The sequence below is a fragment of the Nannobrachium achirus genome (assembly GCF_963921795.1).
Source record: "Nannobrachium achirus genome assembly, chromosome: 9".
Classification (NCBI taxonomy): Eukaryota; Metazoa; Chordata; class Actinopteri; order Myctophiformes; family Myctophidae; genus Nannobrachium; species Nannobrachium achirus.
In genome coordinates, this window is record NC_137818.1 from 17004463 (window position 1) to 17030874 (window position 26412).

The 26412-nt window shown below is 41.3% G+C and overlaps 1 protein-coding gene across 1 annotated transcript; it reads right to left on the minus strand.

Annotated features, from left to right (window-relative positions):
- Positions 1 to 1298: 1298 nt before the first annotated feature.
- Positions 1299 to 21374, minus strand: LOC308290677 (DNA (cytosine-5)-methyltransferase 3B-like; the record flags this gene model as incomplete). The annotated part of the gene is made up of 17 exons (XM_080732588.1): positions 1299 to 1449; positions 1905 to 2020; positions 3931 to 4000; positions 4423 to 4508; positions 5036 to 5184; positions 10914 to 11004; positions 11404 to 11549; positions 13930 to 14014; positions 15124 to 15313; positions 16673 to 16785; positions 17234 to 17313; positions 18399 to 18443; positions 18537 to 18662; positions 19507 to 19657; positions 20152 to 20259; positions 20719 to 20877; positions 21177 to 21374. 17 exons carry the CDS (start codon positions 21372 to 21374, stop codon positions 1299 to 1301), a joined length of 2064 nt encoding a protein of 687 aa, XP_080588714.1.
- Between the last annotated feature and the right edge of the window lie 5038 nt (positions 21375 to 26412).

Genomic DNA, 26412 nt, shown 5'->3' on the forward strand with positions numbered 1-26412 from the left:
AAAGTTGACACCCCCTTACAGTTTCGTGACAGTACACTTCACTGGTAGTGTCACGGTCAACTAAAAAGGCTAACTAAAAGGATACCTCAAAAAAGCTTTTGTCAAGCAATTTGGGTCCTTTTTTTACTTGACAGCATGACAGACAAATCACAGTACTAGGCCTATGCAGAAAAAGAAGAAGAAAAACTCGTAGAACAAAATGCAGAATAATGGTATAAAACTTGCAAATGACAAAATAATGGTATTTGGTAAGGATAGGCTTTGTTATCTGTTTATTGATTGTAGAAAAAAATTAGTTTTTAGTGTAGCAACATTTTCATAAAATACCAAAGAAGTGTTTATTTTTTTTATTTATGCGTCGCCCGTTGCTACTGCTGTCTGCAGAGATGCGCTTGGCACAAGAGGTCTCCCTTCACCTCCCTTCTGCATCGCGAGCCTAGCCTGGATCTGACGTAGTGACCGGGGGGTGTCAACTTTTGTCGCAACCGGCACGGATTTCGCTCCTCGCTTCCCGAAGGGTTCCCCGTTCGATCCCGGGCTCCCGCAGAGTTATTGTCGAAGAGTAAGACTCCTAGTTGCTCCCGGTGAGCAGGTTGGTGCCTTGCATTTCCTCCGCCATCGGTGTATGAATGTGTGTGTGAATGGTTGAATGTAATGCACATTACATTGTGTCTATGTAAAGCACCTTGTATAAAGACGCTATATAAATGCACCATTTACCATTTTACATCATTTGATGGGGATTTCAAGCCAATAGAAAGTTAGCATTCTGAAATAGAAGCCAATGTCCTTGCATTAATAAAATATACCGTATTTAAAAAATAAGTTAAAACGGTAGGCTGGTTTCGAAACTGTCCACAGCCCTCCTCTGAGACACAGAGTGAGTAGACCAAAAGGGTGCTATCTATAATGAATTGGAGTAAAATATATAATAAAATAAGTTAAAACGGTAGGCTGGTTTCGAAACTGTCCACAGCCCTCCTCTGAGACACAGAGTGAGTAGACCAAAATGGTGCTATCTATAATGAATTGGAGTAAAATATATAATAAAATAAGTTAAAACGGTAGGCTGGTTTCGAAACTGTCCACAGCCCTCCTCTGAGACACAGAGTGAGTAGACCAAAATGGTGCTATCTATAATGAATTGGAGTAAAATATATATAAAAAATAGGTTAAAACGGTAGGCTGGTTTCGAAACTGTCCACAGCCCTCCTCTGAGAGACAGAGTGAGTAGACCAAAATGGTGCCATCTTTATAATGAATTGGAGTGAACCGCTTAGTATGAAATGAAGGCTCCTTCAGTTGACAGATGTACATTCGAAGTAGTCCTTCAGTGGAGCGAACAGGTGGCGGATGACCGGGACACTCCAGGACCGACCCAGGACCTTCTGCCTCTGGTTCTTCCCCATATTGTTCACATCGGTGTAGTGTTTAGGGAAACCGAAGATCCTAGAAATCACAAAAGTGATGATTTTAAGGAAGCACGTTTTAGACAATCTTTAAACCTTTTTAAATTTCAAGGACCCCCGGAGTGATAAGCAATAGGCCACGGACCACCAATTTGATACATAACATGCAAAATGTTGATCGATACTTTGTATTTAAAGTAATACACATGTGTAGTCATAGGCCACTGCATTTGACCCATCCCTATTACTCCAGATTTGTTCAGAATCTATGTTAATAAGCATAAATAGATGCAATGTTTCATCAGGCAAGAAGGCTGGTGACCATCAGGTCTTGCGAGTGAACCATGCATCTTTTACAGCAACCTACATCTACACATGAATCTTTCGGACTGTTAACTTACAAACACTTACCGTTAGATAAGATTGATTGTCCACTGTACCAAACCATGTAGCCATGAATGATAACTTATGAAATGCATAAAGAGAAAGGCTTACTGCTCCATTTCGGTGCACCAGAGGTAGTCCTCCTTGTTGTTCATGGTGACTGGGAGACCATTCTTCCCCTGCCTGATGGAGTTGGACTTGGTAGTGATGGTCCTCACTTTGTCAAACTGTGAGAAATAGATGAAGAGTTTTTAGCCCTGTCTGTTAGATCAGTGTTCTGTTCCCCAAATGTTTTAGCTCAACACCCACAACAGAAATTGGACTTTTGTCCAGGACCCAAAATAGTGAGCTTGTAGATCTGCTATTTTCACTACTTCTTAAATCTATTTGTTTGTATATTCATGTAAATTATTAGATATGTTTGACAATTTGTTTTTAATTGATGAAAACCTTTTTTTCTTTTTTTTACATGCTTGGACCACAAAGTAATCCCTGTAATACAATATGAAACAATCTAATCTAATAGAATATAACTAACACTCCGATAGTGGTTGTAGTAGGTTACTACAACAGTGTTTCTCAAACTTTCAAATGTCAAGGTCTCCCCTTAACTCTGACCGTGTACAAATGGAACCAAATGGACCCGTTATATGGAACCTAACGGGTCCATTTGGTTCCATGTGTACACTGTTAAGAGTTACAGACTTGTATGGGTCCATTTAGAACCCCCTAAAGCAGTGGTTCTCAAAGTGAATTCCAGGGACTCTGTGGGTTCCTTTAGGGGGGTCTAAATTGACCCATAAACGTCTGTAACTCTGACAGTATACAAATGGAACCAAATGAACCCTGACGGGTTCATTTGGTTCCATTTGTACGCTGTCAGAGTTAAAGGTGCTAACTTTTTCTTGAAAAACGGACGCTAAAATAAAAATATTTCGAAAATATTTTATAAAAAAGATTAAGCTTCATATATGTGTTTCTATTCAAAAATGACCACAAAAAGCGTAAAATAATGATAAAATAATCATTTTGGCCATTGTCAGACCGTTACATCCCTTATCAATCCATATAAAAGAATAGAAGAGGGATGTAAACAAAGTCAGTCTGACAATGGCCAAAATTATTATTTTATCATTATTTTACGCTTTTTGTGGTCATTTTTGAATAGAAACACATACATGAAGCTTAATCTTTTATAAAATATTTCCGAAACATTATTTTTATTTTAGCGTCCGTTTTTCAAGAAAAAGTTGACTAAAGCTCCTTTAAGGGCAGACCTTGAAATTTGAAAGTTTTAGAAACACTGCCCTAAAGGAACCCACAGAGTCCCTGGAATCCACTTTGAGAATCACTGTACTACAACATGCTCATCCATTGAGAAATGTAGAAACTGTGGTCAGGTAGGACACCTACTGGTTGATAAGTGTTATTGCATGATGGTCAAAGCTCATGTTATCCTCTGCACAAACAGGCTTCTAACTGCTACACATGATGGCTCTAGCGCAGGGACCCAGGTTCTGACCCGGGGCAGGACGAAACGTTACAGACTGCAGCTTTAATTACAGATAAGTAACAGATAAATAGAAATAAGTATCCATAAGAAACAATGTTGTCCAATGTCATTATTCACAATTCATCTGTTTACTTCTCTGCCTCAATTTGTTTTTGTTCAGAGTGTTACAGATAGTTCTAGTTAATTATTTTAGTTAAGTTAAGTTTCACATCAACTCAACCAAAACTGACCTATTTTTTTTTTTTTGTGTGGGCCTAACTGTTCATATTTTCATGGTTATAAAACTCAAATAAACGAGCAGATACTTACCAGCAGTTTCAGCTGAATAGTTTCTAAATGTTCCCTATAACTATGATCCCTTCCATTAATTAAAAACTAAATGATATAGGAAAGTATTATTATAAAATAATAGGAACTAATGTCCGACCAAGTCTCCAGTTTACAGTCTACAGTTTAGGCATTTAGCAGACACTTTTAATCCAAAACGACGTACAATCTCCAATGTTCTTTGTTGAATTATAAGCAGAAGAACTGTCATACTCGTCAAGTAAACATTCAGGTTCACTGTGACGAGGAACAGCGATATCAGAATGGAAACATTTGTTAAATCTTATAGTTCCTTACCTTTGCGACTCGTCCAATTTCTAAGCAGTCCTGGAGGTTCACTTTGTCATCCAGGGAAGTGGCCAGAGGTCTAAGAAGATCAAATGTGAAAGCACGTGATTTTAACAAGATGTGTGAGACATTGTCAGTGTGCAAATTAAGAGTAGGGTAGGACGATAATCGTTATTATCGTTTATCGTGATAAAAGAACACTCACAATAATCGCATCGTGGAGATTTAAATTTAAATTATCGTGAAATTGTCCTCCGTCATGCACACTGGGATCAATTCACCTTTTATGTGTCGAGCTACATATCCGGTACAATTTAAACCTCCTATAATTGGTCAAACAAACCTGGAAATAACGTACCTGATACAGTCTTTTTCTCTCTACCAAATCTCTTTGACAAAAAATAGCCGATCTACAAGCTCACAACGTGTCGCATTGTGAGCTTGTAGATCTGCAATTTTTTGGGCCAAACGTTCTGCCCCAGGATAATTGTGTTATTGTACCTGTTCATGCCAGGGAGGTTTCCCCAGAAGTAGCGAGCTCTGTGGGCAGGGCTGACCTTCACAGCATCGATGAAAGTGGGATTACACTGAAAAAATAAAAACAACGATTTTTAATTTAAAAGTCATTGAATGAATACAATGATAATCAACATCAGGTCCAGGGGACCACATCGGGTCTCTGACGGGGTTCCAGGGTTATTATTGGCTAAGGAATGCGACAAAAAACACAAGATCTCCATTAATTCAAGGATTCGTGGGGTGTGTAATTGATAGGAAACAAGCTATTTTTGGGGTGAACTACTCTTTTAAGGTTGAGGATTTCACAGTGTAAGACTGGGATCCCGGAATTGGGATCTGTGACCCAGTGCATGTCCATTTAGTTCCATTTGTACACTCTCGGAGTTACAGATCCATAAGGGGCCATTTGGTTCCATTTGTACGCTCTCAATCGAGTTACAGATCCATAAGGGTCCGTTTTGGTTCCTAACTATCATTTAGCTGGCGGTCCCCTGGAACTCCCTCGAGAACCCCTGGGGGTCCACGGACCCTACTTTGAGAACCAATGATCTAATCCGTCATCAGCTCAACCCCATCCCATAATAATTGACTTCACCTCCAGGAAGCGGCAGATGTCCGACTTGTCGTTGGCCGCCATGAACACCACGTTCTCGAACAGCCAGAAGAAGGGGCGGTCGTCATCGTCCTTGGGTCTCAGCATGGTCAGAATCCTGTAGAACTCAAAGAAGAGACGTCCCGTTCCCTCTGGAAGCACAGAGGACGACAGCAGACACACAATATTGTCAGGGTCTGACTAGCCTCGGAAACCCAGGCTTATTGGCGATTGGAAGAAAAATAAGCCTGGGCAAGCCCCCCTATAACTGTGTAGGCTCATGACATTTTAATTGTATAAAATAAATGTAGCCGTTCAGATATCTTATTTATTTTACATCAGTATTGTTCATGTGAACTGTTTTGTTTAGGCTTATCCATTAAAATGATAAAATTGCTATGATTTATCACTTGTTTTCCACCGCGGATCACTTCCTCATTTACTTAAAGCGGACAGCAGCAGGAGTCATGTCCCTCCGCGTCATTTCGAGACGTCGGAGGACCGGCGAGATCGGCTTATCCATTATCTATCTATAAATGCGAGAAGTCTCTGCGTGTCTGTCTGTCTCTGTGTGTCTGTAATCCGCGTATCTCGAGAACCGTTCGTCCCACCGGCTTCAGATTCGGCACGCGCGTTCCCCGCCGCGGCACGGAGTGCAGTGCCGGGTCTCGACCCGACCCGACGCGCGGTTTTCCCGAACCGGCACGAAACGTTCGGAATCTCCTTATGCGGGGTTGATTGTTGACATCAGGCTGTTCCGGAGGAAATCGGCGCAAGCGCTGACTCGTTGTGACATCACTCATAAAAGGCTCTGACATCACGTACGCCACATGAGTCAACAAAATCACACCCGTGTGAACTGAGCGGTGGTTGTGGAGGCTGCGCAACAGCAAAACAAATATAAATATAATAATAAAAATAATAATAAAAAAGATTTAAAAAAGATTAAAAACAAATATTAAAAAAAATAATAATAATAATATGGGGGGGGGGGGTGCTTGTGTGTGTGACCCCCCCCCCCCCCTCCCCGTGTGTGTGTGTGTGTGTGTGTGTGTGTGTGTGTGTGTGTGTGTGTGTGTGTGTGTGTGTTGCAGTTGATTTTCAGGCTAGAAGCAACAGCACCCTCTTTGGTCAACCAGTGGTACTAGGCTACATACATACATTCATATATACACTGATACACACATGGCCGTGCGTGCGTGCGTGCGTACCTGTGCGTGCGTGTGCGTGCGTGTGCGTGCGTGTTTGTTGCAATTGATGCTCAGGCTAGATTCAACATCAGGCTACAGACACATACACGGATACACACTCCTGCATACACCTCAGGCTACAGACATACACACACGGCCATTCTAAGGAGCGGTGTCACCACCGCTCAAAAAATCTCTGAATATCTCCATATATAGCATATATGGGCATAAAATGGACGCAGAATCACAAAGATCTCCATATACGGGCATAAAGGGACACAGACAGACGGATACAGAGATCTCCATAAATGGGCATAAAATGGACGCAAATGGCATATATGGGCATAAAATTTACGCAGAATCACAAAGATCTCCATATACGGGCATAAAGGGACACAGACAGACAGATACAGAGATCTCCATATATGGGCATGAAATGGACGCAAATAGACAGATATCTCCATATATGGGCATATATGGGCATAAAATGGACCCAGAACTATATCTGCAGTGATCTCCATATATGGACATAAAATGGACGCTGACAGACAGACAGACAGATAACAGATATCTCCATATATGGGCATAAATGGACACAGGCAAACAGATGGTCAAAACGGGTCCTATGACAACAGGTATAATGGGGTTTGCATTAAAGGGCGGGGCATTCATTCCCTATTTACATCGTTCCCGAGTTGGCCAGGTCGCCGACTAGACGCTGGGCCGCCCGAAGGGCGGCATCACGTTCGCCACATGAGTCAACAAAAAATCTCTGAATATCTCCATATATAGCATATATGGGCATAAAATGGACGCAGAATCACAAATATCTCCATATACGGGCATAAAGGGACACAGACAGACGGATACAGAGATCTCCATAAATGGGCATAAAATGGACGCAAATGGCATATATGGGCATAAAATTTACGCAGAATCACAAAGATCTCCATATACGGGCATAAAGGGACACAGACAGACAGATACAGAGATCTCCATATATGGGCATGAAATGGCAAATGGCATATATGGGCATAAAATGTACGCAGAATCACAAAGATCTCCATATACGGGCATAAAGGGACACAGACAGACAGATACAGAGATCTCCATATATGGGCATGAAATGGACGCAAATAGACAAATATCTCCATATATGGGCATAAAATGGACCCAGAACTATATCTGCAGTGATCTCCATATATGGACATAAAATGGACGCTGACAGACAGACAGACAGATAACAGATATCTCCATATATGGGCATAAATGGACACAGGCAAACAGATGGTCAAAACGGGTCCTATGACAACAGGTATAATGGGGTTTGCATTAAAGGGCGGGGCATTCATTCCCTATTTACATCGTTCCCGAGTTGGCCAGGTCGCCGACTCGGGCGGCCCAGCTTCTAGTAATTATAAAATCGCTATGATTTATCATTACTCGTTTTCCACCGCGGATGACTTCCTCATTTACTCAAAGCGGACAGCAGCAGGAGTCATGTCCCTCCGCGTCATTTCGAGACGTCGGAGGACCCGGAGAGATCCACCGGCATACAAATAATGTCAGCGTTAGCTCAGAGTGGGGTCTGACAGAAACCCTGCATGTCCAATACTGTTGCTTTTCAGGAGATGTGAAAAATAAATAAAATGTGTGTTCCAATGGATCCAATGTAGTTATTATTTAGTCACAAGCCCTTGTTAAAACTTTTCATTGGTACAATATTCATAAAACCCAGAGACAAACTTAACCACGTTCACCGATCTACAATCTTTTTTAGCCTTTGTTATTTTTATGCCATGCTTTTAAACCCTGTAGCACAGGGGTAGGAAACCTTAGGCCAACATTGGCACATGGGAGGGTGATCACCGGCACAGAGAGGATGTGAGAGGATTTTTATTTTAAAAACAATTTTTTTTTTTTTTTTTGAAACGTGGTCAGTTAAATGAAGCTCATTTATAGCAAATTCTTGCACAAACTTCTTCATTCATTAAAACTCTGAACTCTGACTGGGGAGGGAGTCGGGGAGATAGATGGGTTATTGCTCTAGGTCTAATGATGTCCTGCTAATCAAAATATGTCAAACTATTTGTCATTAAAATCTATGTTGACATGGCACACTGACACGAGAAAATAAAAACATGGCACTTCATTTCAAAGAGGTTGCTGACCCCTGCTGTAGCACGTGATTAAAAAGAAAAAGGTAAAAAAAAAATATTATTATTGTTATTTTAACAAAAAGCTGAACTATGGAGACACATGATTTCTGCCTGAGAGCAACGGTATGTAGAAATGCTGTAAACAGATGTATCAATTAGGTAGTCATTTCATAAAGGGTACCACTACCTGATGCTTTATAGACCGCAGCAAAGCTAAGCTCTGCCTAAAGCCTCGTACACACTGAGGGCGAATTGGCGAATAGCGAATTAGCGTATTATTCGCCTTTTGTTTAAAACCTTATAAAGTCAATGGAAGCATCCACACCAAACGCGAATTTCGAAAAAGCGAAAAGGCGTCTGTTTTTTATTCGCCCTTGTGTCGAATTAAGCGAACGTTCAAAGGCGAATTCCTCTCTCTCTCTGTATCAAAGTAAGCTCACTCTACCCTATTTCAAGAGAGAGAGAGAGAATGGTGGAGGGACCTTCACGTTACATTGAGGCCGAATGGAACAGTGTCGTTCTCCTTTTCCGTGTCTCATCTGCGTGGCTGCTTGGAAAAAGTAGCCTACTCTAATGTCTTACCGGTAAAAGCATGGTTTATGTGTTTGTTATTGTAGGCTACTTTATATCTGCAAAAAGACTAATGTTTAAAAATAAATCGCTGGGTATTAAATAGCCTACAATAGGATCCGAAATGAGTCGATTAGAAGGAAAGTACTGGAAATTCGACTCAAGTACAAATACCTACAAGTAGGCCTACAGGCTACTCAAGTAAATGTAGGCTACTTTTAGTTACTTTACACTGACTTTCTTTTTTTACAGACCGAAATCCTTTTATTTCCGAGAGACCCGACCATTTAATCATGATTAAAACCCCCTTTCATGTAACGCACTGTAGCCGTGCAGCGTGCGCTGTTAACTGATTGACAGGCAGAAGAAGGCTACCAAGGAATCTATAATATTAAGATCGAAACAAAAGCCAGAGATTAAAAGGAATACTTTTAGGCTATTTTCTAACTACAGAGAGGTAAGTCATGGTTTAACTTGTACGCGGTCGCGGCTGCTTTCTCATTCATCCTGGCAGCAGGCTACGCATCGCGCATGCATTACGCACGCACCAATATATTTTACCCCTGCTGTTAAACTGATCCTAGACCAGCATTATCATCTCACTGTTACACAGCCATTCATCTCGCTGCCTCACGGCTAACAGACCATGATCCTAGGTCAGGCCAGCCTAAACACAGCACACACGTTAAACAGAACTCCAGTAGCCTAGTTCGAGTTCGTTCCTTATAGCGCACACCAGCGCGCGCACACACACATTGATTGATTGCTTTACAGTTTGCATAAAAAAGCAGAAAGTACACACACAATACGGGTCCTCTTGGGTCCTCTCGGGTAATACACATAATGATTGACAGCCCCGTATGTATTATACTCCGAGGGTGATGCGGCCATTCCGACCCGGCTATGATAAAACACTGACCGACCCTGTCTACTCTGCCCCCGGCCGGAGCTGAGGGGAGGGGGAACGGAGAACGCGTGTTGTCACTTGTCTCTTCTGTTCTTTTTCTTATTTAATAGGCTAACAACGGGAAAGTCCCGAAAGCGCGAAGCCCGAAAGCGCGAAGTGGGGAAATGTCTCCTACCGCACCGTTAGCGCGAAGTGGGGAAATGTCTCCTACCGCACCGATATTGTATGGTAGTACAGCTCCTTGTGAACGTTGATAATATGCAGTGCTCGATATTGTATGGTAGTACAATGTCTCTCTTTTCATTCACATGCTCCACTGGTTGATAATATGCAGTGCTGTCTGCACTCAGCTTGTCTCGCAAAATAGCTGATCTGCAAGCTCACAACACGTCGCATCCACGAGACAACGTGAGCTTGTAGATCATTTCTCTGCCTTCAGCCCTTCACAATAAGGGTCCAGGAAGATATATTGTGTGGTAGTTTCGACAGGGGGCACCCTTTTTCATTTAGTCAAATATATTGTGTGGTTGTGTAGTTTCTTAGGGCTTAAAATGTCCTCACGCCTCCCCTCCCCCCGCAAAGTGAAGCCGATAGCCGAAGGGTGCTAATAGTCGGCTAATAGCCTGCATTTGCATGCATACGTATGCAAATGCAAATGCATTTCCCCACTTCGCGCTAACGGTGCGGTAGGAGACATTTCCCCACTTCGCGCTTTCGGGCTTCGCGCAAAAGGTACGCACCCCTAACAACCACGGCCAGGTCTCATCATCACCTGAGGATATAGTTTCCATTGTTTTATTTGTTTCCCTGTCTCCGTTCTCTTCTCTCCTCTCCTCTCTCTCCTTTCTTCTCCTTTCTCCTGTGGCTATGCAGGCAGATATCGCCCCCTCGTTTTAGGCGAATTAAGCGAATATTATACGCACATTCGCGTCGCTTTTTGGTGTGTATGGAAAAGGGCGAATGGCGAATTCTTCGCCTTTTTGGTTCGCTTATTCACGTCGCTTTCGCTAATTCGCCGGTGTGGACAGAGCTTTAGAGTGTGAGTGAGTCCTTACCAAACAGCCCTTTCCTCAGCGGGTTGACCATGGACAGGTCATTACAGGGACTTCCTCCAATAAGCAGGTCAAACGGGCCCCATTCTGCCAACTGCAATGTGACAGCAGACATTAGACAATAGCTTTTAGTCTTTCAGTATATTAAAAGATGCAGTAAGTGATTTGTTGTTAAATGTTTGTTTAAATAGGTGTTCAATAAATCTATATTCTGATAGTAATTATTGCTATAGAGTTTGTTAACAGGGCTCTCCCCAGCTCTCCTGTTCTTTAGTGAACAGAAAATGCATTTCATTTTACGAATGCCAATTTCATCCGAACAAGACTGAGAACCCGTACAGGATAATAAACAAGTGAACATTTTGAAGTGACGATAGAAAGAAATAATACATAATAAAGATAAAATATCAAACAGAAGCCGGTACAAATCATTCTTTATATTAGTAGCCGAGCCGAGAAAACTATGAGTGCTGTTACTACAGAGTGTACGCACATGTTTCCTGGTGATGGTTCGCACGTCGTTCACATGCTCGATCTCGCCGTTATGCTTGACCATGCCCACTGCGATGGAGTCCTCGCAGATCTCAGAGGCGATGTATCGCTCGATCTTGAAGCCGAGTTGTTTGAGCGTCAGGTATCCTGTCACGACACACAACCACCACACACATTAACCCCACATAAGCCTTGTGCCCGTGTCCCACACACTTGTGGGATGGCTCAGGCAGGGTAGAAGACAGTGTTAAGCAAATATCACTGGGCTTGGTATTTAACCCACCAATTCTACTGTTTTCTGAAAAACCTATGTTTCTATATCAGTGGTGCTAAAACTTTCTCATATGAAAGACCCCTAGAATTAAATGTATTTGACCGCGGACCCCCATCTCAAATTATTTTGTTCCAGGTTACCCGAGAAAGTAAGATTTGAGTTACATATGTTCGCCAAAGTATAAAGCGGTTACAATCTAAAGCAGGGGTCTTCAACGTTTTCAGGCCAGGGACCCCTTAGCTGAGAGAGAGATGAAGCAGGGACCCCAACTGCATATTGTATAAAATTCTGTAGCAGATTTAAAATGTTCATAGATTTCTTAGTCAGCTTATAGACTTGTTTGACAGCACTGTCATCATGTTGGAGTAATGTGTGTTCAGACATTTAACCATTTGAACCATCAAATACTTTAATCTTCTCTTCTTTTCCCTCTACAAACCTCTTGCAAGGCGTTGTAAGCTTGTAGATCTGCTATATTTGGCTAATGTTCTACTCAGAATAGGGATGCTAGGGTTCAAGTGGTTAATGTAAAAAACATGATCCTATCACACAAAGGTTTGGCGGCCCCCCTGTAGTAACTCTGAGGACCCCCTAGGGGTCCCAGACCCCCTGTTGAAGACCCCTGATCTAAAGTGACACCGATGCTTTCCAGGTTAAACAAAATATCACTGGTATTGGTATTGAAGATAGTTGAAGAGACAGTGCCCTCAAAAAGTAGTTTGACAGGTATGACCTGTCGAACTACTTCTCCTAAGTGATTGACTCCCACAGCCACAGCGACTGATCTGGTACCACCACCCACATTTAGAACAAACCTGGAAAAGTTCTCATTCTACTATTCTTAGTTTTCTAGCACCTTAACTAACGTCCATAGTATATCCAGTGCTGTGTTCTACCTGTAACGCGGGTATACAGCGTATGCCGTGATGATTTTTTTTTCTCGTGAACCTTTCAAAGTAGCGTATCTGATAGGCATTATGCACATGGGCGTCTGCCCTGGCCACACGAATAGTCACGGATCATAGATTATAGTATGCCCTCAAAAAAATCTAGAACACACCACTGAGTATATCATGTACACTACAGTGCTGTACATCCGCTGCTATGCTCACGCACCTTTATATCTTATCTCAGTCACTATGTGTAAATATGGAGTTAAATTAGTTTCCTTTGGCTGATCTGTCTTCCCCCTAGCCCCGACTTTTTTTCTTCTATGGAAATAACAAACGATAGAACTTGCACAAAATTAATTTAAAACACCTTCTTACTTCTGTAAACTTGTGGTGTGAAAATAGAGCTGTTTCTGACTGTATTTGTTGATTACATGTATGCTATGATGCATTGAAATACATAGGACCACAATGAGGAAAAAAACTCTCCAGGACTTTTTGGTTTTATCCTTTTAGCTTTAATGTCTTACTGTACTACACGCTGGTTATTGCGACCGTAGGGCGCAGCTTAGTATGTAAACGGTCACAGCTTGTCCGTATGTGTGAGCTGTCTGTCTGTCACGCCTGACACTGTGTGGTTCTATGTGTTTGTCGTTCTGACATCAGGCTCTGATGTCACTGTGATGTCAGGGGAACCACTCTAACAGAATGGGTTTGCTGCTCTGACATCACGCTCTGGCTTCACTGTCATGTCACACTAGCAGAATCCCTTTTATGCCCATATATGGAGTCCACACATTGGCCACATACCACACTAACGGCTGGTTCTACAGATACGGATCTCCATATATGGGCATAAAAGAGTATGATGTCAGATGTCATAGACATCATAGGACTTTCACATAACTGAGTAAGCATGTTTGGGCTCGCCTCTCACAGCATATCTCCATATACAGTACATGGATCTCCATACATGGGTACCAGGGGTCTCCATATATGGGTAACTGGTCCGATATACATCACAGGCCAGATGGCCAAGAATTGGCGCGGGTCCCCCTGAGGCATCTTACTAGTATCTCTGACTAATAAAGTAGTCAATCCAAATATAACCACTTAAGCTCCATGTTATATTCTGTCGTGCTGAAGTTGTGCAGTGAAAATAACTTATGTACAAGGCTACAAGCACACAGCGAGCTTGTAGATTATTCGTACATATGAATATTTTATATCCAATGGTATTTCAGGTATCTCCATACTACAGTATATTTCTCTGACTGAGGCCACTGATGTACATTTATTGAACATACTTCAACGCAGATATGTACACCTGGCATGTTTACACCAAAAATAAAGCTGTACCGACCTGTAGCTATGCCATCAAAGAGGGACAACACCTTCAGTGGTCTGCGCTGTTGAGCAGGGATGGAGGGATACACTCTGTGTGGCTCCTTTGAAATTAGTCAAAACAGAAATGTCATTAGATGATTATGTTCTATCAAAAAAGTTAAATTCAAAAAATGTTTATGCAACATATTCAAAAGAAATGAATGGAGAGATGCTACAACCTGTAGCACTTGCTATGATAGTATACTATAGGGCAAGTTTTGACCTTGACATTTGAACACTTTGCTATGGTCTTCAATGTATTTCTATGGTAAAGATGCACTTCCGACCATCTTGATGCCCACAAATAGTTAAACTTTTGGAAAGGAGTGCCGGTCATTTGATCCTCCTGAATGCATAATTTACAACCTGGTGTTGGATTGTTACCATAACAAAAGATGTGTGTGAGTACTATGGACATGATATCACCCAAAGCCCTCTTCAACTTGTTCTCTGTGGACACGGCCCCTTATTGCACACCTGTTCCCAGCGGGAGCGGGTGTACTGACACAAAGATGCAATAAGGACTGTCACCAGTGTTTCTTTTTGCCATTGAACATTGGAACATATAGGGCTGTATTTGATTTTATGTATATGATTGTCTTAAGTACCAGCTCTTATGCCTTAACTAAGGCCTGTCCATACTGTCTCCGACCACCAGACCTTTTGTCGGAGAGTTCTGACTTTCCGACTTGCATCTTTCCGAACTCTAATTCGTGGTAATGCTTTTCAGAAGATGCGAGTGACGTCATTTTGTAGTTGAACCGGACCTTTCTGACGAAAAGTTCGGTGGTCGGAGACAGTATGGACAGGCCTTTAAGTTAAGGCATAAGAGCTGGTACTTAAGACAATCAAAATAGAGCCCTATACCTTAAATAAAAAGTGCATTTCCTTTTGCCTTTATGTTTCAGTGGCTTGGGGTTCAGTGTCTTGCTCAGGGACACCTCGACACATTGCCGGGACCAGGAATCAAACCTGGGGCCTTCTGCTTACTTTCACGATGGCCGTCTACCCATTCAGCCATGGCCATGCCATAGCCGAATCCAATGACCAGAAAGGGTGGTCTGTGTGACTGTGTCCTAATGCATTTCAAACTGGGGGTCCTTGAAGTTCAAAAGTTTGAGAATCTCTGCTCTAATTGGCTGGTGAGAGAGAGGAATGTTCAGTCACTCACGAAGGCGAAAGCACTGTTGTTTGTGAAGAACTGCTGGACCTTGGTGGACCAGTCGTCTCTACGCTTGAGGTGTCCTCCTCCGCCGCACTGAGTGGGATCACACATGAAGCAGCTCCACGGGTCGATGTCTTTCAGCTTGTCGAAGGTTTCTGGAGCCACCAGGATGTCCAAACAGTCCTTACAGAAACACCTGAGTGAGAGAGAGAGGACACAAAACAGACACTGAGCTTGAATGGACTGACAGACACAGGACATCCCAACTGGATCGTATGAAAATGTAGGCTTGACCAAAGTTATACAACTACAAGAACTATTGTTATTGACATGAAAATCTAAGAACTTGTCTCTAGGGTTTCTCCTATGAGAAACAACTTTTAAAGCTGAAACCCATAACTTTATGTAGTGCCACACAACGAAGTGGAGAGTCCTAGGGTTTCCCAAGGTGGCAAAGATCTAATGCAAAAACAATTGAGAAGGGAGACCACTGTACAATACAACAATAATAGTTTTAATTCAACTTTTTTTTATGTCGGACTTCAACGTTGATAGTGGCGCGAGTTTCGATGCTAAAAACACATGCTTTGCAGCTCTGTAATAACAGTAACTTTACATAGGTATACGACTTGCCAGTGTAGGTGAAACACACGCCTGTGTGCACGTGAATGTTTGTCAAAATGCGTCTGGCGGGCCCGCGGGCGGGCCGAGAACTGTTAACAGGTTAAAATAAATTAAAAATAAAGTTTGATAAATATATAATTTACATATGTGGCTGTAGTTGGTCTCCCTGCTCTTCTATTGAGACATTTATATCATGTGGTCTGATATGACATATACTGGTTGGCATGAGGTACTGCATTAAACTCAAAGCCCAAACAGGCTCAAATCTCTGAAAAGACATGAAAATTAATCTAAAGGAATGTGATCTGATCATCATCAGCATCATGGGATATTCAATTAATCTGTTAGGTAATTTCTACAAAGGACCCCAATGGAAACAAGCCATAGGCTTAGCAGACCTTGTATTGAACTGTACTTTCCTGTGCTTATTATTGCAAACGGCTTATACAGTATTCAGTTAATCAATGTGATTGTTTTTGCAGGGTTAAAGTTAAAGTTCTTTAGTGTAACAACTAACTTGGGGAGAAAATTGGTAAAAAGGAAGACAGAAAGAAGGTCTATATTGTGATAGTAATCATTGTAAATAGTGTTCATTAACAGGGTGCTGTGTCCCTGTCTCTCCAGCTCTTTAGTAAACAGAGAATACATTTTCAGGAGAGAAAACCTGCATTCATCAGCTTCAATTTGATGTGTTCCAATTTGGTCTGCTCATTTGTTTCATCACTCCCAATTCCCCTAATTTATGCTTATGTATCACGCCTCTCTCCTGATTAGGTCAAACTAGTATCCCGACCAGAAAATGAATTTTCTGTTTGCTAAAGAGTAGGAGCGACAGGGAGACCCCTGTTACGGAACAAACACTGGATTACGATCACGTTATAGAGCTATTTCATTGGGAGAAAATCACGTTAATGTGTTATTGTAAGTTTACCTGCAGCAGCTGGCGATGCCACAGAGGATGACCTCCTTTCCCGAACAACACACAGTGCAATAGGACTGGTAGCCGTCCTCGTCGTAGCGATACAGCGTCTCAATGAAGTTCTCCTGAAAAAAACAATCACAAAGCACCGTGTTTGGAATACGATCGCTTGTCGGGTGGAAACCCTGTATGTCCAAATAACGTAGTTATTATTATTTAGTCACAAGCTCTTGTTAATACTTTTCATTGGTTCAATATTTATAAAAACCCACAGACACCTGGTTCTCCCTATTTTGCGTATGTCATTATAGGCTAAAGAAATGTCTACAAGCTCACAACATGTTACATCATGGCGTGTTGTGAACTTGTAGATAAGCTATTTTTTGAATTTATAAAATTGTCAATTGCATGGCCTGTTTAATGCATAGTGCATTATTTATTGTTTATTATTGGTATGTGTCATTGTCAGTCAGTTCTTTATACCGTATATTTCATGCAATTGCTGTTCTTAAACTATTAATCCCAATGATGTACTACTAATGGTTAACTAAAATGTAATTATGGTGACATTACCTTGCACTTCAGACAAATGTTTCCTTCAAACAGAGGGTGATACACCTCAATCTCAGGAGATCCACATGACAAACAGAAATCTGAAAATAATTATAAAACATGAACGTACTGAAGTTCGACTCCCTGTCCTCATTCAAAACTACCATGAAAGAGCACATGTCCGCAATTCACAACAGGACCTAGGCAAGCCTAACCCAACCTCTGATCTCCATATTTTAACCAAAAATAGAAGATCTACAAGATCGAAACGCAGCTCAAAATGTGGTGCAAAGCGACAGGTTTTGAGCTTGTCTATCTGCTATTTTCTTTTTTTGAATCCTGAAAAATAACAGTTTTGGATGAGGTTTCCACCCAGAGACAATATACAGTACCTTATATTTAGTCAGGAACATTCACGTCAAGTCAATTTAACCATTTATTGCAAATGGAATACACGTCAAGCAGATTTAGCCATTTATTGCATAAATGGAATATAGTTCATCTTGGTGTTTAAAGGGCTCCGCGTACGGAGATACTCCCTGACATGTTGTACAAGCTTTTCTGAGCATGCTAAGCAAAATCAGGGAACGCAATCAATACCCCCCATAGGGATACAATAGCAGAATAATAGCAATACATTGACATGTAACTTAGTCAAATCACAGTATCTGAGCATAACATTGACATGTAACTTAGTCAAAATCACAGTATTTGAACTTAACAACATTGACATGTAACTTAATCAGACAATCACAAGTATTTGAGTTTGGCCAGACTGATCGTGCAAAGATGGAGGCTGGGGTGGAGGAGGCAGCTAACAGCAAATGATTCCGAAGCTTCGGAAACCAAGCATAGGAAGAGAAAGCGAGACGTATTTAAAGGAGCCTTGAGCTTTGATTGGAGTATGGCAGTCATGTGACATCATGACCAGCAGGTATGATAATGAGGTATGAGAACAGAGCTGACTGACATCTGACTACAGCTGGCGGCGACTTGACTCCCATGTCCTGCATAAACTAACGCTGACGCTTCATTTGATTTGTATTGTATTGCATAGTACCACAATGGAAACAAGCCATTGAGGCTATACTGTTACTATATACTGTAACCATAATAATATGTTGTCTGTAACCATATCACAGTCCTCAATAAATTCTAACCAAAAATATAATAAACCAAAACGTACCTTCAAGCTTTTTCCTGTTCTTGACAACATGTTCCATCATTCCTTCTGCAAAGTTGAAAAAGGCAAGTATTAGTTAAGCAATATTTGATACATGCATATACACCTAGAGTACATACAGTACATACATAGTGTACATACCTCTGCTGAAGGAGATGGAGGAACGGTTTTTAGTCTTCACGTTGTCCTTGACAACGTTGTATTTCCTTTTCAGCGGGACAGGCTGGAAGTCTGAGTCAGAGTCATCAGGGAGGATCTTAGGAGCATCTTAGAGAAGGACACACAACTTCATTTAAAAGGTCTATTCCTTTCTTATTTTTGTGTACACTCCGGACATTCTTTTATTTATTTATTTATTTGAAGTTGCTTGATTCAATATTTGATATTCATTCCATCAAACACATTCCCATTCCTACAGTATTTAACTTCACACTCACACTTACTTTTAACCATGTTAGACTCACAAAACACAGGTCTGCTGATTGGTGACTAGGGCATTCAGAGAATATTAGAATATTAGAATATTCGAATACCAAATCACTAATCGAGTACTGTACATCAAAGTCGAATATTCCCCAAAATTAATTTTAATATTATTTAATTTTATTTTATTTTTATTTTATTTTTTTCCTAAGCCGTGACAATATTTCTACAGCAGGCATGCAGCTGTGAGCTCTGGTGTTAGTATTCCTCCTAATCCATTCATGTTTGATTGTTGTCAAATCCCACCACACTGTAACGGCTAGCCTATGTGATCGATGTGACGACATATACACGGCTGGCCCGTCACAATAGATGGCACAGTCACTCAGTGTAGGAGGGGAGGGGCACTCCAGAGCACAACAGCGCTCCAGAACAAGCAAGCTCAACGCTCATTGCTGACAAAAGTGTGTAATACTTTAGGCTACTTTACTTACTTACTTTTAACGATTTATTAGATTACAAAAATATGATATTTCACCCGTCGAATACCCGACTATTTGAATACTTTGAGGTCGAATGATTCGATAACTAAAAATCACTATTCGTGAATGCCCTAATGGTGACTGATAATATCCACACAAAAAAAGGTTCCTCAAAATCGTACTTTTGAGAAAATGTACTTTGTTACCTGTTCCTCCTGTAGTGACTGCAGCGGGGGTGAAGGCTGCGGGTCCACCAGGCAGAAACCCTCCCGTGGCCCAGGCCACCATGCACTGCAGCTCCTTGTCTTTGTTATGTTCTGCCTCACTGAACAACTTGCTAGAGCGCTGAGCTGCCAACTGTAACACAGAGCACATCACAAGTTCTCTTATAAGGCAGGTATAGGGAGTTATGCTGCTTCATCTAGACTGTTTCATGGTATTCTTTTTTGCCTACACATAGAGTATCTCATGCCCTTGTGTGAGCGAATAGGGGAAGGGGATAGCGTTGCGTGATTCCCTTGTTTGGTTCCTGGTTTGATTGACGCAATCACACCTGGCCTGAAAATCTAAATCCATGGGACCACACACCTGTTGTGCACTCATCTATGCCTTGACCTAATCCAGAGATTAGCTATTTTCTAAAAGATATCGAACAGATCTTGAAAACCTGTGAAAAACCTGCCACAACACCTTTTCAGAGTGCAATGCAACACGTTGTGAGCTTGTAGATCAGCTACAAAAGTGGTTAATCGTACTAATCTATTTAGTTGATTATAAAATATCTATTACATTGTTCCACGTCAATTTGTTCATTATAACAATTATTATATCTCTGTGGATGTCTTAATTACCTCAAGGATCTGGTAGATGGCATCTTTGTAGAGGGGGACGTCCTCAAAGTCCGTCTTGGAGAAGCATTTATTAAAGTCGGCAAGTGGCAAAATTGCATATATATGCATCTGTAGAACAAGGAGGGAAGTTAGTTACTATTCACAATCGAGGCATTTAGCATTATGACTTTATCCAGGTAAACAAATATATCAGATGCAGATAGACAGTGTAGTCTCAGTAATCTAGGGGCACAGGTAAACCAAGCACCTAGCATCAGTCTAATACAGGGGTCTTCAACGTTTTCAGGCCAAAGACCCCTTAAGGGCCATTTATAGTTACGTATGGTTGATTTTGTGTACGTTTTTGGGTGAGACAGTACGTACGGTAGACACGTCGACATGCATAGTTCCTCTATGCGTTATTTATGTGCCGACCCGCTCTCCACTCCAATTTTGATTTTGAAACGTTTCCATAAAATAAATTAATACTCACAAAATGTACAGGTACTCAAGTAAATATAGTCTGTGTAGTTACTGTGCACCATTTCCAGTTAGTGGTGGTGGTGGTGCTGGTGGTGTGTGTCTCACCTCAGAGTACAAGCCGTCTCCAAACCACTCCACCCTGCGGAAGCCTGGCGGAGGAGTGGCCCTGGGCCAGGGTGTGATCATGCCAGGCCACCACGCCCAGCCTTTCTTCAGCTTCAGCTTACCCCACACCAGCTCTGCTGCCTGGAAACCATGCCCATCCTACCGCCACAGACATGCCAATCCAAATGATTATTGTTATTAGTACAGTAGTAGTGTTAAATAGCTCTATATTCAGATTATAATCATTGCTATAGACTAGAGTGTTTGTTCAGTGACAGTGGTCTCCATGTTGATCTATCTCTTAGTTATGAAGAAAGTGCATTTTCCGGTCAGGATAACAATTTTATCCAATCAATCAGGGGAGAGAGAGAATATGTGAGTTGTCACTGCTGTTGTATCCTACTGACTCGCCTGCCAATGAGGAGGCCCCACCGGGAGGACATACTGTTGTATCCTACTGACTCGCCTGCCAGTGAGGAGGCCCCACCGGGAAAACAGAGCCTTCGTCCTACTCCTCCCACTAAACACTCCCTGCTAACAGGTGCCGCCCCCAGCCCGCAGGAATATGTGGCGTGGCAGTGACAAATATCACCCTCTCTGCCTGGCTTCCCTCCCCCGAACTGAAGCCTGACAAAGCCGTTAGCCAGATGCTCCATGGTGGATTCAAACCCACAACCCCTGTGGTGGTGGTGGGCAGGCACTGCGCCACCCGAGCACTGCGTGTATAAAAAAGTTGACAACATCTCAGCTGTTGTCAATGCCGGGTGTCTGTGTGAAACAAGCAAGAACGCGAGTGTGTCAGCTTATCCATCCGCCTGTCAGATTGCCTGCGCCTCCTTACCTGCCCATTGGCCTCTCGTTGAAAAATGTATTACTGTCATTTTATTTGCCAGCAACCTGTTAATAAAAAAGGCTTGAACTGAGTTTGTCTGAGTTTGCTCCTGTGCCTTCTTTCCACATGTATTACTAGGCGTGTCTGTCGCTTTCCGTCTGAAAAGCCTACAAGATATGTTTTTGTTGCGTTTACTAAAGAGCTGAAGAGACAGGGAGACCTCCGTTACAGAACAAACACAATAGGCTATGATTACTATCAGAATATAGAGCTATTTAACACTGTTACTGAACAAACACTCTATAGCTATGATTACTATCAGAATATAGAGCTATTTAACACTGTTACTGAACAAACACTCTATAGCTATGATTACTATCAGAATATAGAGCTATTTAACACTGTTACTGAACAAACACTCTATAGCTATGATTACTATCAGAATACATAGCTCTACCTTTTTAACAAAACCCTTTTTGTTTTAACTTTTAACCAATACATAACAGGTACCGCACCCTTAAAATAGTACTAGTACTTCTTGCTGAATATTAAAGAAGTAGTCAAATAAGATTCAAATAGTCATGTAATGTAGTTAAGTGGTTTGTGTTAAAAGTACCTGGTAGCGAGACTGTCGACGTGGTCTTCCTTTTGTTGTGCTCTTAACAGAAGTGTCTTTCACCTGAATAGGTGGAATTGGTTAAAATGATGCTTTACTATTTGTATTGTTTTACATATTATAGTCATATATGGTTTTTAATCTTTACTTTATCAGCTCACCATGAATCACAAAGTATAGGTTAGGATTGAGGAAGAGGAGCCCGTTCAGTCATCAAAACAACACAAAAACTGTCTACGACATCATCATTTGTTGTGTCTTGCATTTCTTTTTGTTGTAAATTTTATTGTAATTTGGCTAATTATTGTCAGATTGAATTGTTAATTGTACTATTGCATGTATTGTACTGTGTTTCCTTTTACTGTATTACTGTATTCTGAAGTTGTCTACACTGTAAATGAGGGTTAGTTGTAGGCCTACCTCAGAGAACTGAATAAAGGTTACATCAAGTCATATTTTGTGGTTTACTCATTTCCCCTCCACTCCTGGAGTGTTTTTTTTCCAAATGCAGTTGGCAGTTATGAATAAAGCAAACGTAATAATTGAAATGAAAGTATGTCACCGTGCTGATGAAAATTCAAATGATGGGGGAATCGTGCAATACAAAATGAAAATGCAGTAAAAAGCATGTGATGTTCCAGCCATTGTGTGTATAATGACCATGATGTACCTACAACGTGGTTGTAGGTAAATCACCTAGGACTGTTATTCTCTTGAGGTCAACACAGTAAAATCCTCAGTGTTCATTTATCAGTCTGGAAAAGAGTTAATGTCATACTGTTCATTTTAGTATATTTTTTTGGCAAAATCTCAGGTCTTAGAAGTCTTTGAAGTTCGAACTGTGATCCCCTGAATTCCATTTCAATGCTGCAAGGCAAAATAAAAACATCAACAGTCTAGGGTGCCCTCAGGTGGTCAGGGAGAGTACTATTCTACAGAGACCGGGCAGACAAGCAGAAGGTTTCTTTCAGGATTCAAATTTAAAAAATGGCAAAAAGAGCAGATCTCAAAACAGCGACTTTTTTTGCTGCTTTTGAGTGATGTTGTGGTATGACGAAGTAGGGCATCAATTTACGGAAAGAAAAATCAAATAATGTTAATATAGAGAAAAGATTGTTTCTTCCCAACAGGCGACGATATAAAAAAAAGACTTTAGTTTAATTGAAAACGTTGCGCAGAATGACGATTAAATGAACACTGAGCACTTGCAGTGGAAATGTCGTGGTAGTTCATACGACAGTAGTAAACGTACCGGCTCTTCCTTTTTGCCGTTTTCCTGTTCAGGATCTACAGGCCTGTCCCAGGTGCCCTTCCCGGCCTGAAACACTGTCCGGGCCGGGGGCTTCTGACGCAGGCTGGTCTCCCAGCCAAACCCTCCCCTAGTGGGACCCTGAGAGACAGTACAGTCTCATTACACACTCCTCAAGTGGCACACGCACACTGTAGTCTCTCGTAAGCCAGACTGTTTGCCTCCCACAATTTTCAACTGCTTCCATCATACGGTCTGGAGCAATGGAAGCTCTGAAAATGAACAAGCGTGACGCCTCCTCCCCACTTCCGTTTGTTCTTTACAGCCGCGCAAATGTATCCTGATAGAAATCAAAATAATCAGGACACACTTGTACGATATTTAAGTGGTCGGTGATTATTGGATCGTTAGAGTATTTCACACTACACGAGTGTCTTTCTTGAAATCGTCTGTCATAATATCGTTGTGGTTTTCACACTATGAGATTGATCACCGACAAGGGATCACACACTGCCAGATATTTCACCAGGATACGATCTAGAGATATAGTCCTATTATATAGCCAACATTTGTTTTTATTCCAATGTCCAACGAAAACGTGAAATGCTCCCGTGGCTGTGATATTTGCGTGCAGAGATGCAGGGCACAAATGATTTTCATTCTGTCTCTCTCCGTGCACACGCACGCACGCACACACACATACACAAAGAGAGAGAGAAACCCTCTGGAAGGGCTCGCCGAGCACTATAATCGCGGCCAGATCTTCTCGCAGTGCCTTTCACACACAACAAGCAAAACCTCTGTGAGCAAAGTCCGATCTTGCGGCAGATCGGCGGTTTTGTCGCAGAGCGCCAAAAATGGTCCGTGACAGCATAATTGCCGCAAAAAGTCGTGCAGTGTGAACAAGCCCTTGAAAAAATAAATACGAAAACATGAAAATATATTTTTTAAAGTATATTTTTGTGAACGGACAGCTTCCTGCGTCGGATTTTGGGAGGTGTAGTTCCAGAATACATAGTTGTCTGGCTGCGTGAGACTACACGCGCGCAGCTGCGCACACACACACACACAAATGCAAGCAAGCACGCACACACACCCTTAATAAGTGAACAAGCACATATTATGCACATATATCGTAGAGCCAGACCGATATAATCAGTTTGGCCGACATATCGTCTGTTGTTTTGTATGACGGCGGTGTGTCAAAAACAGCAGATCTACCAACTCAGCGAGCTTATAATTTGGCTATTCTTTTTTGAATAGGTTAAATAGAATAAGTTCAATTTATGTTTATTCTTATTTATTTGCTAGTTCATTTATTTGCTAGTTCGATGTATAATTAAAGTTAAAGATTTTCATACAGTATATTAAAGTTGAATATACTTAGTTTAAAAATTCCATCTATTAAAAAACGTGTTTCTATTATTTGTTTGTTTATAAGTTCCAATACTCTCAAATTGATTAGAAAAGTTTACACTTTTTGACAAGATATGGGTCAAGACTACAAAAGCGGGATCGGCATCAGAGCCAGGAATCTGGCATCGGTCGGGCTCTCGCTAACACATTGCCTCTGGCCACCATGGGGGGATAGAGAAGCAGAGTTTAGTAAGCTTAGCATTGAAATAAAGATGGGAGGATTGGCAGATGGATGCAGTTTGTAGGCCTGCAGGTATTTTATGCTTTAACTATAAGGAAAATAGCAGATATACAAGCTCACAGCGCAGATCCGAGTGCCTCGCTGCGAGCTTGTATATCTGCTATTTTTGAAAAATCATGCCTTTTTTTGCAAATCTTTGAATATACATATATATTTTTTTAAGCGAACGTTTGACTAAAATATTTGCTTCTGGGAGGTCCCTGATGGGGATTGGCGGCCAAATGCATATTTTAATTCTAGGGGTCCTTGAGATGAAAAGGTTTGAGAACCACTGACATAGAAATATGCGTTTTTCAAAAACACTTAGAAGGATTTAGAAGACATTTATAGAATCAGGTCAAAAATATTCAAAGACTTGCAAACATTTGCACAATGTTTAAAAAATAGCAGATCTACACTGTGAGCTTGTATATCTGCAATTTTTGTTTTTAATAGTTAAATCATAAAATAATGGTTTAAGTAATAATGTGTTCTATGTCTTAATGGGTTAAAGGTCCATTCAGACATTCAGTAAGGATGAACAGAGCATGTGACACATGACCAGGGGTCATTGCCATGCTGTTTTTTTTCTTTTTTTTTTACAAAGTTCCATTGTTGCCATGTACTTACAAAATGAGCGGACAATAATATTAGAATTAACAGAAACATGTAAAGAGATTGCCCTGAATGTCCATAACAGGTTTGTTACAGATTATGGTGGTCTTTGCAAATAAAACAATTGAGAACCACTAGTACTAGAGGACTCCTGATGTGCCATAGTGTTGTAGTAAATCAGTGTTATACATATTCTGAAGGAAACCTGGAGACTCAGTAATTGGGTATTATGATCAAAATAAGAACATTATAATGGTGTGTAAAACAGAACATCTAAAATTTGCCACGGACAAGGCCAAGTCTTTGGGCTACAATGGACACATTTGTCTGTGTACGGGCATATTGATGACCTCTGCACATGGCACTGTTGCCAAAGGCTTCCTAATTCTAGTTTCATGGTCCCCATTTAAACATGTCGACATTCCTTTTCATTGAATGAGTCGACAACGTTTTACTGTCTTTGTTGACTGAAGTCACATTTCCTGCACATGTAGGTAGGGGAAAAAAACTATATTTACAGTGTTATTTTAGCATTTGCTAAGAAAGAAAGACTGAGTGGGCCTCCAAAGTGTATTTCGGAGCTTAGATCGAAGACAAAAGCACCCAGGTGACCAAAACAGACATGCATAAACTGCAACATAAAATCTCACAGATATCTGTTCATATTTGACTGATTGTTTTGACTGCCAAGAATAGTGGATAAGATAGAAGTCAGTGTCAGTGACATGCAAGATCAGGTGTCTGCG